Source organism: Microchirus variegatus (assembly GCF_963457635.1).
Source record: "Microchirus variegatus genome assembly, chromosome: 21".
Lineage (NCBI taxonomy): Eukaryota > Metazoa > Chordata > Actinopteri > Pleuronectiformes > Soleidae > Microchirus > Microchirus variegatus.
The window spans coordinates 13,125,291-13,141,912 of NC_139822.1; the positions used below are offsets into that span (position 1 = coordinate 13,125,291).

Consider the following 16,622-nt stretch of genomic DNA (forward strand, 5'->3'; position numbering starts at 1 on the left):
ACACAAGGATACAAGCAAAGCAGTAAACAATAGGTAGCAGCAGATGTGCGCCAAGGAATGCAACTTTGTTAGCAAAATCGTGTGCATACACTTTATGATGAAGAAAACAAGTAGGAAAAACAGTTAACTATGAACATGTGGCATATGTGTCGTGACTCTTCTGAGGTGTCCACGTGAGTGTAAATTTGTGTGCGTCAGTATCCATGTCTGTGTGTGAGACCAGAGAGCAAAACCCCTCATTTAGAAACCGCGCTAGAAAGGAGTCATCGATAAATATCGACCACTGGGCTTGTTCAAACCAAACTACCACTGCACTGAATCAAGCAGACAGGTTGTACTACACACACGCACAGGTCAGAAACCTTCTCTACTGCACAGACGTATAAAAAACTGAGTATATACATTCAGTCCATCATACCTATATTTGCCTGACTGTACACAACAAGCACACACACATAAAGCACTTCGGACCTAACTAAATACAGCTATCACCCAGTAACACTTACGCCCTGAGAGCCAAAACCCCGCAAGTACATTGATTTGCTATTCCTTACACTTGAGCTGAGTGATAGCCAACATTCTCGCTCCCACAAACATGAGCACCCAACTGCCGAGATGTGTTCTTCTCACAACTTAAAGTAGAAAAACAAAGCCAACAAACGGCTACTTTTTCAGAGCAGTTCACATACCTTCGCCCTCTGATCCTGGTTTTGCTTATTGGGAGCAGAACGTTTCAAAGGATACAAATTCTGGTAGAGAGGAATGAGGGATTTAAGAGCTCGACTGGCATTGATCGCTGTGGCTCGGACCATGGTGGGCAATATCTTCATGTCCACGATGGCACCGTCAAACAGCGGACCAAAGAAGGGCACCTACGGACAAAAGAAATTAAAACAGGCTTCAAACAGAACAAATCACTCAGAAGTAGATTTGAAGTGAACGATGAGCCTTCTGCCAACAGAAGCCTCTCAAAGACACACAATTCAAGATATTTTTATGAAACAACAATCCCTTTCTGGCCTGAAGCGTAACAACTGGTAAGGCAGTTTTTGTTTAATGGCATACTATTTGAGGCTCTGGGTTTCTGATTGAATTCACTTTTTGCTTGTGGAATCCACCAATGAGAATAATGTAAGACTTTTTATTGAATTTATTTGCAGACCAGGTCTCCAAGCCATGCACTCTCTGCCTGAATACAGTGCTTTCAGGGCAACAACACAGAGAATATCTTATCTAACTTGTCTTTGGATTCATGATAATTTGATATTTTTGCTTGTAGAATGAATGAAACAGAATGACATTATGCTATTAGTGCTGTGGTATCTATGTCATACAGAAAAAAAGTAGCATTTTATTGTGTTAGGTCTTGTTTGAAACAGAGTTATGATATCAGTGCTGTGGTATTAATGTCTGTGTGCTTCAGAGCGATACATAAAACAGAGCTGCAAGACTCAGGCTTGAGGATTGTTAGTCAATCTGGACGCACATCTGTCAAGTCTGGTAGGAAACATAAAACCATGTAGCAAAACACTGTGTGCATGCGCCTACTTTTTATTCCAAACCAACTCTAGAATCTCAAAATAAATATAGTGTATCATTATTATCTACAGTGTATTAGTCCATCAATTTTCTGCCAGGAAATTAACTACCATCAAATTTGAACAACTGATTAAGCAATTTATCAATCAAAAATCAAGTGAAGGCTTCCTGGTTTTCTCCTTATTACACTTTAAATGTAGTTTAAAGACTGAATGCCCTTGAAAGCGAGCTTTCAAATTATATATCATTCTCTGGAATTACAAACTACAGTCTAACAATGTAGTTATCGAAAAGACATTTACAAAACCTGTATATTCATGTCATGTCATAAATATACAAATCTGATCATAATCTTTCTGGGAGCTTGAAACCTCAGATATTTTGGAAACTGTCCTGGAGAAAAAGGGAAGGGATTTAGTTTGGATGTTCACTTTTGAGTTCCCCACTGAGGACCATGAAAACCTCCACAGAGCCCGTGTTGATAATGGTGCGAAAAAATGACACCGGTATTTCAGTGATACACACTACAATTACATTTCTACAATGGGTTACATGTACAGTTATTTGTGATTAGCCCAGAGGGAGACAGAATTATCATTCTGGGATTTAATGATGAGTTCCACAGTCTTGCTGTTTCAGAGCCACTTGCCGCTCAATAACGACAATACGGGGGGAAATGGCGAAATGTGCATAGATGCTGAATAATTGCACAAAATATTGACAACAGGCACTTAGAGAGCGCCTATCAAAATGTTGCAGTTTCCTTTTACCTCAGGCTTTTTCAGAATATGGATGGAGTACATGTGATTCTTCATGGGGTAGATGATGATTAGTACATCTCCAAACTCCGTGGGGATGATTCCTCTGCGGTAGTCTCTGGAATGTTCCGACCAGACGATGTGGACCTCGTCGTTACCCAGGTGTCTCAGCTGAAGGTGTAGAAGGGAAATGGAGGTGTTATGAAATGTTACTACACTTACACTAAATATCTCACTTTTATTTTTGTACAGCATAACTGAGTCAATACCACACAGGCTTATGATTTTGTGTGTGTATGTGATAGAGGTGGCCCTCGGGGGGTGATGGAGTGAGAAGACGGAGAGTGGACATGAAGACAGAGTGAAGCTCTGGAAAGATGGAGTACGGGCTGGAAGACAGATGGGATCAGCTCGATGTTGTTTGATGGCGTGGTGTGGTTCAAATTCGCCCAGTGAACTACAGTCTGGGCTGGTGACAGCTCCGTCATTAACCTTGATGTCTGCTAAAATACACACTCACACACACTCACACGCACGTCTCTCCACTTGTCGGGTGTGTCGCACAGCTTCAGACGGATGTCGCTTTTGGCCTTGGCCCTGAGACGAACATAAGACATTTCCTTTCAAATGTGTCTTGAGCTGGAATTGTGTAATTTGTTCTCCATCCCGGTTTTCAAAGTCATATGACATATGATCTCCATATTGCAAAGGGATTAATTATGTCCCAATATGCAACATTGGCTCGAACTATTGCCTCATAGCAAGGCGGTTCCTGGTTTGAGTCCCCAGGCCGGGCCTTTCTGTGTGGAGTTGCAGAGGTTAACTGGAGAGAATGGACTGGTGACCTTCACCCTACTGTATGTCAGCTAGGATTGGCACCAGCAGCCCCACATCCTCAAGTGGAAGATAAAGCTGTAGACGATGTATGGATGGATGGATGTATATGCAACATTAAGCCTTACAAGAGCTTCATGTCTCAAGCTGATACTGAACTCACATTCCTTCTTGGGTACTATCAGAAATGCCCTACTATGTTCACAAGAACCCATTCGAGCACTCCCTCATCATTCATGACTCGTTAACTTCAGCTTTACAGAAATCTTTCAGTTCAGGGTGTCCTTGCACACAACTCCCCACGTCATAAATTCAAGTTTCACTTGAAGTAGCACTTGACGAGCCATTCTGTAGTGGCAGAAAGTGAGTCAAAACAACCAGCTGAAGATGACCCTCTGGTTTTATTTTCAAAGAAAGCTCTTTACTTCTTAGATCATAGGTAATTTCAAGCATATGGAATATTAAAAATCCATTTTCATGGTCCCTCTCCTGTTTACATGGCCAACGTGCACACACACGTGTATAGTGATGATAAATATCACTGACACCACAACCTTAAATTTCTTAATTAACCATGTATGGGCTAAAAACTTTCCCTTTTCAAAACATAATGACCCGAATGAGTAGCAGTCCTCTTACATCACTGGATGATGGTGGAGAACATCTCTTTTTGTAGCATTTTGAGGGTGCTTTGAGTTGGGAAAAGATGTAAGAAGGAAGATCTGTATTTATCAAGTTCTACTGAATATAAATCTTTCAGAAGCACTTTCCTCTGACGCCTCTTGCAAGACACACAACTCACAGTGCAGTGAAGTGAAGGGGCCCTGCCATTATCACATTTGGATCATAAGAGTTACGAGCTTTTAAGCAATGTTTTTGGGTGTCAGAACAACAATATGACAGTGTAATAAGGGAAAGTGGAGTCTCACAGTCTGATGTCCTTTTCTGGAGCCTAATCACTATATTAATTAATGTTTAAACAGTTTAATCATGTTTCAGGCAGATGTGATATGAGAGGGACTAGAACACAGTGCAAATTATGAACTCTGGACAAATGCCCTATGATGGACTAAAATTCACCATGCAGTGTGTGGTGCATGTGTGCGTGGCAGGAGAACAGATGATAAATGCGTGCCAGTATGAGCATACTGTATGTATGTTTGTCAGTTTAAAGTCTTTGTGGACACATTTGCCAAACAGTGTTTGTAAGCCTGTGTGTGAACATGTCTGCTTCCGTGTCCCACTGGGCCTCAAATTTATAGTCGTGCGGTTATTTGTGCAGACTGATGTCAATGACGACCCGAGTGGATTTGTGTTCGCATCATGTTAAGCAGTTGTACAGTGTTTGTGTGTGTGTGTGTGTTTGTGTTTGTGTGTGTGTGTGTGTGTGTGTGTCTGTGTGTGTGTGTGTGTGTGTGTGTGTGTGTGTGCACGTATATGCGAGCATGCTTGTTTGATGGGGCCATCAGCTGATCAGGGAGACGGATGGTGTCAGAGCAGGCACTGATAATCCAATCATGAGCCTGCAGCAACGGGATAGGTTGAGAAGCAGGAAGTATGATCTGATTAAAGGGACATTATGGCCATGTGCAGAGTGCCCAGTGCCTGGGGGTTGACAGGTGTGCGCGCACACACACAAACACGCGCAATAAACCTGCCTGCCTAGACACTGATACAAGCCCACACCAAGCACAAACAGAGATGTGATTAAATTATTAGAAACATGGGTGTACTGTGGAAACACTGACATCAAAAGATTAGTGTATGTGTGTGTGTGTATATGTACTTGCTGTGGTATAGTTGTGAGGAATGGTTAAAATCCATTGTTGTGAGGACACTTTGACCAGTCCCAACGGGGTTATTTGAGCTTGAAAGGCACACTTGTGTGTTCATCCCTCAAGATGTGGTGTCTTGTGATGGGCATCTTAACAGTCATTCATAATTTTAGAATTTATTTTAAGTTTCAACTTGCTTTGCTTTTAAAACCTTATTCCACCTTATTTGACAGATTTTAATATTATGTGAAAATTACAGGGTTTTACGCTCATCAGTTCAACGGCTACTGGCTGCCCCAAGTAATGATTATGTGCGACAGACTGCAAATTGTAAAACTTTTCGACGACTGGATTATCAGGCTGAAAATCATTGCATTAATGTCCTCACAGCTGGAGAAAGACAAAAACGTGTGTGTTTGTATGCATGCGTAGGACAGCCTATCGATGCTCACTGACAAACGAACACCTACAGTTTCCTCAACACCTTTATGATAAAGCACATTGACAAATGTCTCTGTTACCTTCTTGGTAAGGTTGTGGTCTTGGTCGTGAGGCATGCGGGTGGAGACGTGGTAGACGACCTCGGTAGTAGAGGTGGCATAGTAAGGCGTGGTCTGGCCTGTGCTGCGATTCCTCTGGAGTCCTCCCATGAAGCCACAGTGAGTGGTCAAATCCACCTATGTGTCAAACACACACAAACACATGATATCCTTAGTGTTGCAAAGGCTAGTATAGGCAACATATCAAAAGTAAAAGTTAAAAAAAAATCGTTTTAACAATCCAGATAAGTGTCTCTCCTTTTTTTGTCTGCTTTGGGAGAATCACTTTGCATCATGATCTTAATGCACCAATTTGTAGTTATATCTTATGTATTACTCACATAATCTGTACATATATCAGTTGTTCTTCATTAGAAAAATGGATATGTATACACATATATGCATACATATGTGTATATATATATATATATATATATATATTTGCTGTGTTAAAAAATTTGATCTGGATTAATGGGTTCCTACCTCCCAGCCCAGTCCAGAGACAAAGTCTTCGTACGCCTGGCTGCCGGCCGTGTTGGTCAGTATGGAGTGTTTGTCCTCTTGGCCTTCAGCTACATAAAATACTGCTATTTTATGGGTCTCACGACTACAGCAAAAGGAAAACAATGACAAAGGTTATATTTCGCACAACATTCATGGCAAATGCACTTTTCCTTTTATTAAGGGAAACAATTTTATTGTAGAGGTACCCAAGACAGCAGCAATGATTTCGAATCGAGCTGTAATATTGACTTTATTTTTGTTAGCACATGCCCAAAACAACCTCAAGGCAAATTGAAAAGCTAGTAGCTAAAGAGAACCATTGAGTAATTGTGTGAGTTATTATACAGACTCGGCTAATCATTTCAATAACGAATGACTAGTCGAACATCAAAATAGTTGTTAGTTGAATCCCTAATGGGCAGAGAAAGGAATGCATTAAAAGACAAGATGTGGCTCAACTTCATATTGTTGAGCCTCATATTTTCTTACCATTGCCTTGAGTCCAGGTTCTTCAGCTCTCTGAGTAACTTCTCATTCTTCCTCAACAAGTGAAAGTTACTCCTGCAAGACACAAACACAGGCACGAGTTAGAAAGCATTACTAACACGGTCACTATACTATATTTTTGTAGATTTATAGAACACTCAAAATGAGCTGGCTTTTTTTCATCATGGACTCTGCATTATGACTTGACAAACAAAATTTCCCGTGTAAAATTAAATAGTCTCACCCTTCCACATTTCCAGAAAATAAGTTAAACAATTTTTGCAGACAGACGGAAACCTTGGCAGGGATTACAAAAGCCTTTCATGCAGATCAACTAGTCCAGGGAAGTTCAAAATGTCCCATGGACCAGCCGCCAACCATGGCACGGCTGACAACAAAAAAAAAACAGGACTCGAGCAGTGAAGCTTAGAGTGGACTGATAATGACATATGATTCTTTTCACTCTTAGATAGAGGCAAAAGAGAGAGGGGGAGCAGGAGATGAAGACACAGAGAAAGAGACAGCAATTTGCTCTTTATTAAACTGATACTTGGTAATGGCCTCATTCTCTGCTCTCAAAGACTCCATTTACATCCTGGATTATAGGGGGAAAAAAGCATGAAAGGACAAAGACACACACACACGCACATGCATCCACACACACGGGTGCTTCAGTATCCTAGTGTTTGTAATGTGCTGTATGAATACCTGGAGATACATAAGGGCACATTAACAGATGATTAGACTCTCACCTCTTTCGTTTTTTTCCCCCCATGTTCACTCACTTGTTTTGGTTCCATTTCGTTTTTACTTTTTATTATTTGTCTGCATCTACATGTGCCCTTAGTCATCCTGTATTATGATGTGCCATCCATCATTCCCTCCTTCGCTTACTGCCTTTTATTTTAACCACAAATGGGTTGAGTTTGATCAATAGGCTCCTATGCTCATCTCTCCCTCTGTGTGTCTCACACACACGCGCGCACTCACGCAGACATACGCACAGACACGCACCGTGTTAAAAAGTCTATTGTGCGGTCTGAATGCAGGCGGTGTAATTCTCTGGATAAAGCATAAGGAGCGATGAGTGTCCATTAGCCGTCCAGACACATTTGAAGTGATACCTTGACATGGTGTATTTTAGCCCAGAGTCATTGAGAAGATGTAATGGTGTGCCACGTGAAAGAAAACCTAATTAGCTCAAAGTACTGTTGCATTTTTGGCTCATTTGCATTCAACATGCATTTGATTTGTTAGAGAGGAAACAAAAATTCATAAAGGACTTCCCACCCACTCCATGTAGTTAATTATCCACCTACCCTCAAGCATAAAACACACAAAAACATGTTTTCAGCTTTTTTTTTCCTTTAAAAATGTAAAAGAAATAATAAAAAAAAGAATAATACAAAAGTAAGGTTGCCCTCGTGAAGATAAAGAACTGACACCGGATCTTAATTACATTTGTTGAACAAAAACAACCAGAGCAGATGGAATGGAAGACCAGAAAAGCTCTTCCGAACATGGGATAACACGGTCCATCAGATTTTCTGCATCCCTGTCAGCTTGAATACAGGCTATCATTAAAATCATTGTTTGTTTTATAGATATTTCTAGCATAGAGTTTTCTTTTTGGGCTTTTGTGTGTCTGTGTGAGGTCTCACCTCTTCTCCCAGGAGTTGAGACCGAGTATGTTGATCAGTAGTCTGCAGTAGTAAAAGGCAGATTGTGGAGTCTGGGTGTCCGGTTCAGTCTGCTGCACTGCCCTCATGTTCAACTCCTCACCTCTCTGAAACATTCAAGATCTCACTTTCATGCAAAGAACTGCCTCGGATAAATGCAAAATGATGGAAACTGAGCAGAAAACTCGATATATTCTAACATATCTTAAAAGATATGCACAAAACTAAGACTAAGAGAGAGAAATAAACAGAAAGCAGAAATGTATAACGCGGTAACATTTACCTATAATTGTCTTTATAATAACTTAAGAACAAAACAACATTATGACCCTATTCAGACTTGGCATTAACATCGCTCATGTGCAGAAGTGCAGGTCTGAATGGTCCCAATCCTTCCTGAATGTGTCAAATCTGATCATAGAAACCAGATTTGGAGGCAGTCTGATGACTAATTCGGTTACATTCATCAGCATATATGAATGCGGTCAATTGGATTAGAGACCTCATCTTCAGCTGATGTCCTCTGATGCGATGAAGTTTCTTTATTTTTCTTCATCCTTGTCAGTGCTGAAAGGTTGATTTATTTTTTACTCAATTACATCTTACAGCAGTGTCAGCGGAGCTTTGATTCTCTCATGTTTCTCCCGATAATTTTTTGTCTCTCTCACTCTCCCTGTTGCTCACACAGACAAACACGAACGCGTTGACAGCAGACACATCCGTACTATCGGACTTGCTAAAAATCTTTCAGGACAGATGTTAACACCAGGTCTAAATGGGGCCAGTGATGACTACATATTATTATGGGACACTACGCACATGAAGGACAAACTCTCTCTCTGCAGCACTCTGCTTGAGGATGGCATTGATCACATCGTTCTCCTGCTTCTCTGAAACACAAACTGGAGGAGCGGCTGGGATGTTGAGTGGTGTCCCTGTGGGGGCCAATCAGGAGAAAAAGTAGTTTTGTTAAGTCACTGAATAACACTATTCTAATTAGAAGGTTTGTGTGTGTGTGTACCTGCTCTCTGAAGACACTCAGGACTAGAATGTCCCAGATACTGCAGCATTTCATCCAGTGCATCATCACCTTCTCTCAGTGAATCCCATGCTGGCACCGCCTCTCGACACACACGTTTAGCCAGTGGCGGAGCTAGAATCTGTTCCAAGCCCGCATCCACTGGCTCTTCCTCCCCGTCCATTCTATGATCCTTCTCTTCTTCCTCCTGCTCCTCATTTCCCCCTCCTCCTTCTCCCTTCTCCTCCTCAAAGACTTTTCTCTCTTCTCCCTCCTCCTCCTCGCCCTCTGCCTGAAATTCTTGCCGCTCGCCTTCCATCCCCTCCTCTAGCTCCCTTTCCTCTTTCCTCTCCTCTTCGCTGCCTTCTCTCTTTAGTCCCATCTTCTTCGGCGGACCTCCCGGTGAGTTGCGTAAATGAAGATTCACACTGTGAGGTGACTGTGTGTGCATTAAAAGTGTGTGCGCTGGGCTGGTTGGAGAACATAGCGGAGGCCCGTAGAGGACGGCAGAGTCCCATGAGTGTTTTCCGGCTACATCTCGAATGATCACACGAACGCAAACGGGAGCGGAGGACAAACCCGCGGTCATTCCACCTCCTGGTACACCAGATTCTGACCGGATCTGGGACATAAAGGACGACAGGAGAAGTAATTAAACAATAACTTATTCAGCTGTCTTCCAAAAAGCAACTCTTTTAAAGCAGTTTCACTCATTTGCTTATCATTTCGTTAAATGCATAAATTAATAAGTGATTCATCACTTTGATTAATGACTAAATCCATTTTTAAGAAGCAACAAACAACAAGGACAATACCGGTAAGGACACAGGTACTGTTGTGCCATAATAAGTAGCACTACACTACGAAGTGGTCTGTAGTTTAGGAAGATTGAAAGGATGCCAGGAGAACTTTCTCTCGGATGTTACCTGAAGCACTGAGAGTAGTGTGGACCCGTTCAGAACCAGAAATTGCAGGTTTGGCGAATGGAAAAGTTCTGGTCCGAGATCGGCGCTCTCACAGAATGGGTTGTCTTGGTTTTCACACACCTAGAAAACAGGACAAGACAACTTTTTTTTTTTTGCCAAACAAGTAACCATCACCATATTGTTTCGAAGGGTCATTACAGAGACTTAATTTTTTGGTGGACCACCAAAAAAACGTACCTGACTAGACAGAGTCGCTGGTCCTCCAGACATGGGATAATGTCCAAGATGGTTGACCAGGTGTGTGATGACTGTTCTGGCTGCAATGGAAACCAGGCCCTGCTGAATTCGGCTGCGAACTGCAGAGAGAAGAGGTTAAAAAAGGCAGGGGACATAGATACAGTTAAGAAAATAAATATTTTATGGCACAGTGTATTGAATATTTACAGTTTTTTATTCTAGATGTTCTGTCACAAATTTGTAGTTTTTCGACCTGATCGTTGCTACAACAAAACTTCAGGTATTACCCAAAAGCAAGGGGTAAGGATATGAACACACATGCTGAGAAGAAGCCAATGCCATCACTCACTGGGCTGTCAACAAAACCTGGCTAATCAACATCATTACACACAGAATAAAGGACAGAAAAAAAAGGAATAGAAAGGAAAAAGGAAAAGCAAGAGAGAATAAAAGCAGAAAATAATGTTATAAAATAAGACCGTACTTTTTTAGTATAGAGAAGAGGAGAGGAGAGAAGAGAAGAGACATGATCTATCAAGGTGCTCCAGTCATTAGAGGAGTCACTGTGTCCTGGTGGACCACAGCAGGGGACAATTCACTCTCTCACACGGACGCAGACTGATGCGCTCACATACATAGACACACACACACATCTACCTTCTTCCATCTTGAGTGATTAGCAGCAGTTATTTTGTGTTTTGTTTACCACTTGCATGTATTGAGACTTTATGCTGTTATATAAGACAGCATATGAGCAAATGTATAAATTACAAACAGTATCATTGCATGTTCATTTCTTATTTCTTATCTTAGAAGTCAGTAATGATTCCAAATGATGGCTACAGTGGGTTCTTAAATGATGTTGCACGCCCGGAGTATGAGACAAATCACCTTCCGTGACCGGCTGAAGTTTGCTGGAGCGTTCGGAGTCTGGGCTGTGCAGCGGCTCTGGTTCTCTGAGGCTCTCTAACGGCAGGAATGGGTCGTAATCTGGACTTGACAGGTCAGACAGCTGCAATGGGTAATACTTGGCATTGCTGAAAGACTGCGCTCCATACACACAACCATGCAAGACCTGGACAGGGATTAAAAAAAAAAAAAAGAGAATGCTAACATTTAGTTATATTGCAATGATGACTACAACAGCAGTGAAATGTATGAGTTCTGCTTCATGAATGAATCACTGCTTGGATGGAGCGTGTCATGTCATGTCATGCCAATAAAAACCGTGTAATTTTTCCAGAAATGAATGCCGATTGTAACCAATTATCAATGCACATAAGAGACGGATGTTAATCGGCTTTAGTGGGTTTTCTGAGCAGTGGAAAAGGGACTGTACTCACCTTATAAATACAGCTGAGCAGAGTCTTGGTGGGCTGGTCTTTCTCTGGAGGACTCCGCGTTTGTACAGGCTGAAGAAGAGTCTTTGGGGGCAGAGCCATCACCCAGTCCAACAGACACAAGAGCAAGGAAACTACCAGCTGCAAAAAAATCCAGACCAAATTTGATAAAATATTGCAATACAGGGTTACTTTCAATACAAGGAAGAGAGGAAAAGTGAGAAATAAAGTGTCAAAGAGAATGCTCGCGTTTGTTACCCTCTTATCAAGTTCATGAGGAGAAGACTCTGTGGTAGGCAGCAAGAATGTGATGGTTGCAATCAGAATCTGAGAAAAACAGAAACATGACATTAAGAAATATTATAGTATTTTATTCCGCTTTTACAAAAGAAAAAAAGTGATCTGTGACTCACCTCTACAATTTTCTTTGGAGTGTCAGGGGGGAATTTCTGAAGATGATCCACATGACTGATGAGCAGGTGAAGGATGTCTGATGCCACCAGTGCTACATTCTTATTGGGGTACTGGGAGATAAAAAAATTAAAATAAAAAAACAGTTTAATAAGAAAGCCAAACAGGATGTTTATAAGGATGTACTGCAGAGTTTCCTATAAACTGTCAGATAAGCTTAATATAGATCAGCACCTAAATAAGATACCAAATGACAAGGACGGGGAGCAAGTCAGACAGCAGAAAGAAGTGGCTCAGCGTGTAAATATGGTAATCCCCTCAATATTTGTGTATGTTTGTGTAACTGCATACAGCAAAGCCCTTAACTGAATCTACAAGCAAGTGTGTGTGTTTGCGTGTGTGTGTTAGTGTGTGTTAGTGTGTGTTAGTGTGTGCCACAGCTTGCAGCATTCCCCCTAGATTAGTCTCCTATCTGAAGGAGGACCAAACATATTGATAGTCCAGGGTTTGCTCCCAGGAGTGAGTAAATGCAATGTGTGTGTGCTTGCACGCGCGCGCACTACCACTGTGTCTTAGCAGGCCATTGGCTGCCGATACAAAAGCTAGGGATTCCAAAGTGGAAAAGGAAAAGGTATGTATGTGTGTGTCCATCTTGAGCCACTTGGCTAAAGATGAGACGGTCAATGTTGGACAGTATTTTTCTGATCCACAGGCCTCCCAGTCTGTTGGCCTGAAACAGACAATAACCAACTGCGGCAATTTCTCCAACCTCAACAATCATCTCCAGCAATGCTTTCCATCAGACTTTGGCTGTTTGCAGCCTGTCATGTTTAACACAATCACAATATCAGCAGCCAGTAGTCCGTCTATATTTTAATGCATCAAGATTTTTGGGTCTGTGCTATCCAATGTAAGCCAAACAAACCCAACAAACCCCTGCAGATCTCATTTTAATATACACTAGTAAGATTGTGAACGTGCTTTTAAATATTAATCATCCTTTATTTACATAGTGGACAATCTGTAGTAAATCATGAGATGCCCAATAAAACAGGCAGCCAGTAGAAGATGTTTGATTCAGAGTCATTGCTTTGGTCTTATTTCCCTGGATCACTGTCATAGACAGAGAAAGCACCATGGTCATTGGGGGGAAAAGTTTGAGGACAGGATATGGCTGAATTCATGATTTATGTTGCAACAAGAAACTTTTTGTTTGTGTTTGAAGCTCAGCTGAAACTTAGAGCCTGAATGCAACACAACTAGGGCTTTTTGTCAAAAAAAAAAAAAAAGTGAGTTGTGACGGACCTTCAGGGTTACACAGATGACGTTGAGGGCATCTTTAATCTGTGGATGTTGAGTTCCGTGAGACAGCTCTTCACACAGCCAGATACCCAGACTGCATAAAGCCACACATCTGGTAAAACAAAGTAAACGGTCAACAGATGTTGCTGCTAAACACAATCAAAATCTCTCTCAAATAAGTATTCAACAAAGAGAAGACAAAGATATTAGAATAGGCATTGAAGCACAGACAAAAGATTAAAAAGTAAACTTAAAACCTAAAGTGAAATATTTCCAAAAATGCATCAAAATTATTCTAACATCAATTTCATTTACCTAGCAGGAGCAGAGGGTTCGTCTCTAGCAGAGGTCAGAATGGTTTTGATAACGTGCTCCTGAAAAATTAAGATAACATACAAACACCATTTATTAAGCTTTTACAAAACCTGAACCAGTGGTTATGTGTATCTCTCCTCTGAGTTGTAATGAAGAGGTATGCTAAATGCTTCAACTGTGTTTTTGAGGTGATTATAACAGTGATTTGTGGAATTATGATCATATCAAATACATATTACACACACGCTGCACTAAATATGGATATGCAGTCACTGTACAGACACATCTACACAAACGCGCTTAGACACATTTACACACACTCACTGGTCCCATCTGTCCGGTCAGTATTAATGAGTGCTTTGTGATTCAAAACAAGTTTGTACCTTGTAAGAAAGCAGTGACTAGGCCGGAGGTGCTGCCATGCATGGCATTAAGTGTTCACACAGCAACAACAATAACAACAACAATTCTCCCATAGCTCTGGACTGGTACACGAATGGCTGATGAGACATTAACCTATTAGTTTGGTTCTGAGACCCCCTGTGGTCAGTCAAAGCAGGCAACAGTGGCAGAGGTGTTGACTGACCTGGATTACATAGTGTTTTGATCCTATGCATTGCTAGGTATAATTTCCTCCTGCCCGGCAGCTCCATCTTCAACATCCTTTGTCCAAAATAATCACTATCCCTCCTCTGCCCAGTGCTTTGGATGGTTGTATATATAAATTATATATAAATATTCTGTACTACTAGTTAGTTCATTTTCAGTTTACGTGTCACGGATGGATCACAACTACTCATTACCATGTGGTGCATGATCTGCCACCAAAAGACCAAAGCATAAACATTGCAAATGCACAGGAGACCAAAACAATGTCATCAAACCGGGTTTTTTGTTACCGTTTTGACTGAGGGACCAAATTAAATACTGTCTGTTTAACAAGAGCAGGATTTTACTGAAATACTGATTTGATGAAATGTGTAGTTTTGCTGGAGGAAAAAAAGGTGATGCTCAAACCCAAACTGTATTTGCTTCCACCAACCTTGACATCAGGGAACTTGGTAAGCACCACATCTGCGGTGGTGGGATGGAGGGCTGGAAGCTCTCCATAAAAGTTAGGAAAACACACGAGAGATCCAAGGAGGATCTGAGCCTCTACTCTTGGAGCCTGGAGAGGAGGAGGAGGAGAAGGAGTAAACAAAGAGAAGAAGTGTTGAGAAGGATGTATACAAGGATATGTTAAAATTGCAAGAGTCACTGTGGTTCTTACATTGAGTGAGGAGCAGGCAGTGACTCTGGAGCCTGCAATGATAAAGTCCAGGATCAGCATGGTGGCTCCAGGCAGACCAATACTGAAGAACCTGGGACTGCAGTGCTTGATAATGGTGTTCACGATATCCTTTAAAAAAAGTAGAGTAAAAAAAATGTTACAGAGCTATATTGGGATTCATACAACCTCTTTCACATACTATATATTATGTACTAATCCAGCAGTACTCCGCGAAAAGTAAAACAGTTAAATAGTTTGTCCCTGCATCATCTTCAAATAAATGTGAAACCAGGCTTGGGTTAGTATTTGTGTCATGTTCTTGAGACTCTACCTGGTCTTGGTGCAGCAGCCCTTGATGCATGATATTGTAGAAGTGTGTAAGAAAGTCTGTGTTAGGGGAAACATCTTGTCGCCTTTTCATGATTCTGCAGATCAGCTTGTAGGCGTGAAGCTTCCCCTGCTTGTAACGCTCTGTCAGCATGGTGGCCTAAAGAAACACACACACACACATAAATTCCCATCTATCAGGGGAAATAAAATATAAATATGACAACAAGATCTTACTGCAATGGATTACTGAGATGCTACAGGAGTCACTCAGTACCTTAAAGAGCCAGGGTGTGAGAATTCTTAGTGGAGGGATCAAGACAGGAGGAGGTGGAGATGACTGGTTGTCCAAAGAGATACCCAAATTATCTCTTATCTGAAACGAGAAAAAATATTTTCATTGTCTGGGTGTTTTGTAGTAGTTGTGTATTACAGGCGCTATATGTAATTAAGTCTTAAAATGACCATTATATGTGTTCAAAGATTAAGGAAACATGCTAAATTGAAAAACGTGATTCAATGATAGAACCAATTTATTCACAATTACATTTTTTTTATTCGCAGGCCAAAAACCTGTTTATGCTTTAGCTTGGTGTTTTGTTCTGTTGCGATCAATTCAATAACACAGTTCCCGGCACTTCAACATGCAGATACTTCAACTGGCACCTTCTTAACTGAGGTCAAGTCACAGGTTGCTTTTAGTGGTGCCGAAGACCCAAATAAAAACTCTCTGTAGCTGCCCCTGATCTATGGAATGACTTATTCATCTAATTAAATTTGCCCAAACTCTCGAACATTATTTACAGTAAACAGTATTTACCTTGGCCAAGTTCTGCCACAGTTCACACAGGTAGTCAAAGACCTGAGCATGAATCTCTGGATCTTTGATGCTGTTAACATCCCCCAGGATTCCCAGCATCCTACGCCACATAACAGTGGCAACGTCTGCATGCCAACCGGTCAGAGAACCACCCGCCATCACACTGCAGTCCTCGCTGGGGAACTCACTGGTTTCTAGAATCAATCAAAAGAAGCAGTGACTTTTGCTTGTCATTTACAAATGTCATAAGCAAATGTTTAAGATTGCGCCTGAATATTACCCAGGTCATCGGGGGTCTGCAGGACGGAGTTGTGGAGCTTCTGGTCCAGCTGTAGGTGGGTGTGAGAATGGGAGTGTGTGTGATCAGAGTGATCGGCTGTTAGCGTAGCGGGGGACGGCGTCTGGGACCGAGAGCCTCCAAGAGAATGCATTGGGGAAGCACTTTCAGAACCTAGACAACAGGACAAGCATGCAAGTTCTGATTAATTATGGAGCCAAAGAACGCGTGAACTGTTTCAGAAAGCAAAACCTTTAGATCATTT

The 16,622-nt window shown here is 41.5% G+C and overlaps 1 protein-coding gene across 1 annotated transcript in view; it reads right to left on the reverse strand.

Moving 5' to 3' along the window:
* Positions 1-16,622, reverse strand: part of ralgapa1 (Ral GTPase activating protein catalytic subunit alpha 1) — a 59,714-nt gene that overhangs the window by 23,724 nt on the left and 19,368 nt on the right. Inside the window, exons 23-44 of the mRNA XM_083907735.1 lie at positions 16,361-16,531; positions 16,081-16,274; positions 15,538-15,636; positions 15,265-15,420; positions 14,934-15,062; positions 14,706-14,831; positions 13,664-13,722; positions 13,352-13,460; positions 12,049-12,159; positions 11,894-11,962; positions 11,639-11,776; positions 11,187-11,370; positions 10,296-10,414; positions 10,059-10,178; positions 9,136-9,754; positions 8,934-9,049; positions 8,097-8,221; positions 6,439-6,510; positions 5,929-6,052; positions 5,428-5,583; positions 2,310-2,468; positions 745-872 (exon numbers count right to left, since the gene is read on the reverse strand). Coding sequence (XP_083763861.1) covers positions 745-872; positions 2,310-2,468; positions 5,428-5,583; positions 5,929-6,052; positions 6,439-6,510; positions 8,097-8,221; positions 8,934-9,049; positions 9,136-9,754; positions 10,059-10,178; positions 10,296-10,414; positions 11,187-11,370; positions 11,639-11,776; positions 11,894-11,962; positions 12,049-12,159; positions 13,352-13,460; positions 13,664-13,722; positions 14,706-14,831; positions 14,934-15,062; positions 15,265-15,420; positions 15,538-15,636; positions 16,081-16,274; positions 16,361-16,531 — 3,283 coding nt within the window. The remainder of the gene's footprint in view (positions 1-744; positions 873-2,309; positions 2,469-5,427; positions 5,584-5,928; positions 6,053-6,438; positions 6,511-8,096; positions 8,222-8,933; positions 9,050-9,135; positions 9,755-10,058; positions 10,179-10,295; positions 10,415-11,186; positions 11,371-11,638; positions 11,777-11,893; positions 11,963-12,048; positions 12,160-13,351; positions 13,461-13,663; positions 13,723-14,705; positions 14,832-14,933; positions 15,063-15,264; positions 15,421-15,537; positions 15,637-16,080; positions 16,275-16,360; positions 16,532-16,622) is intronic.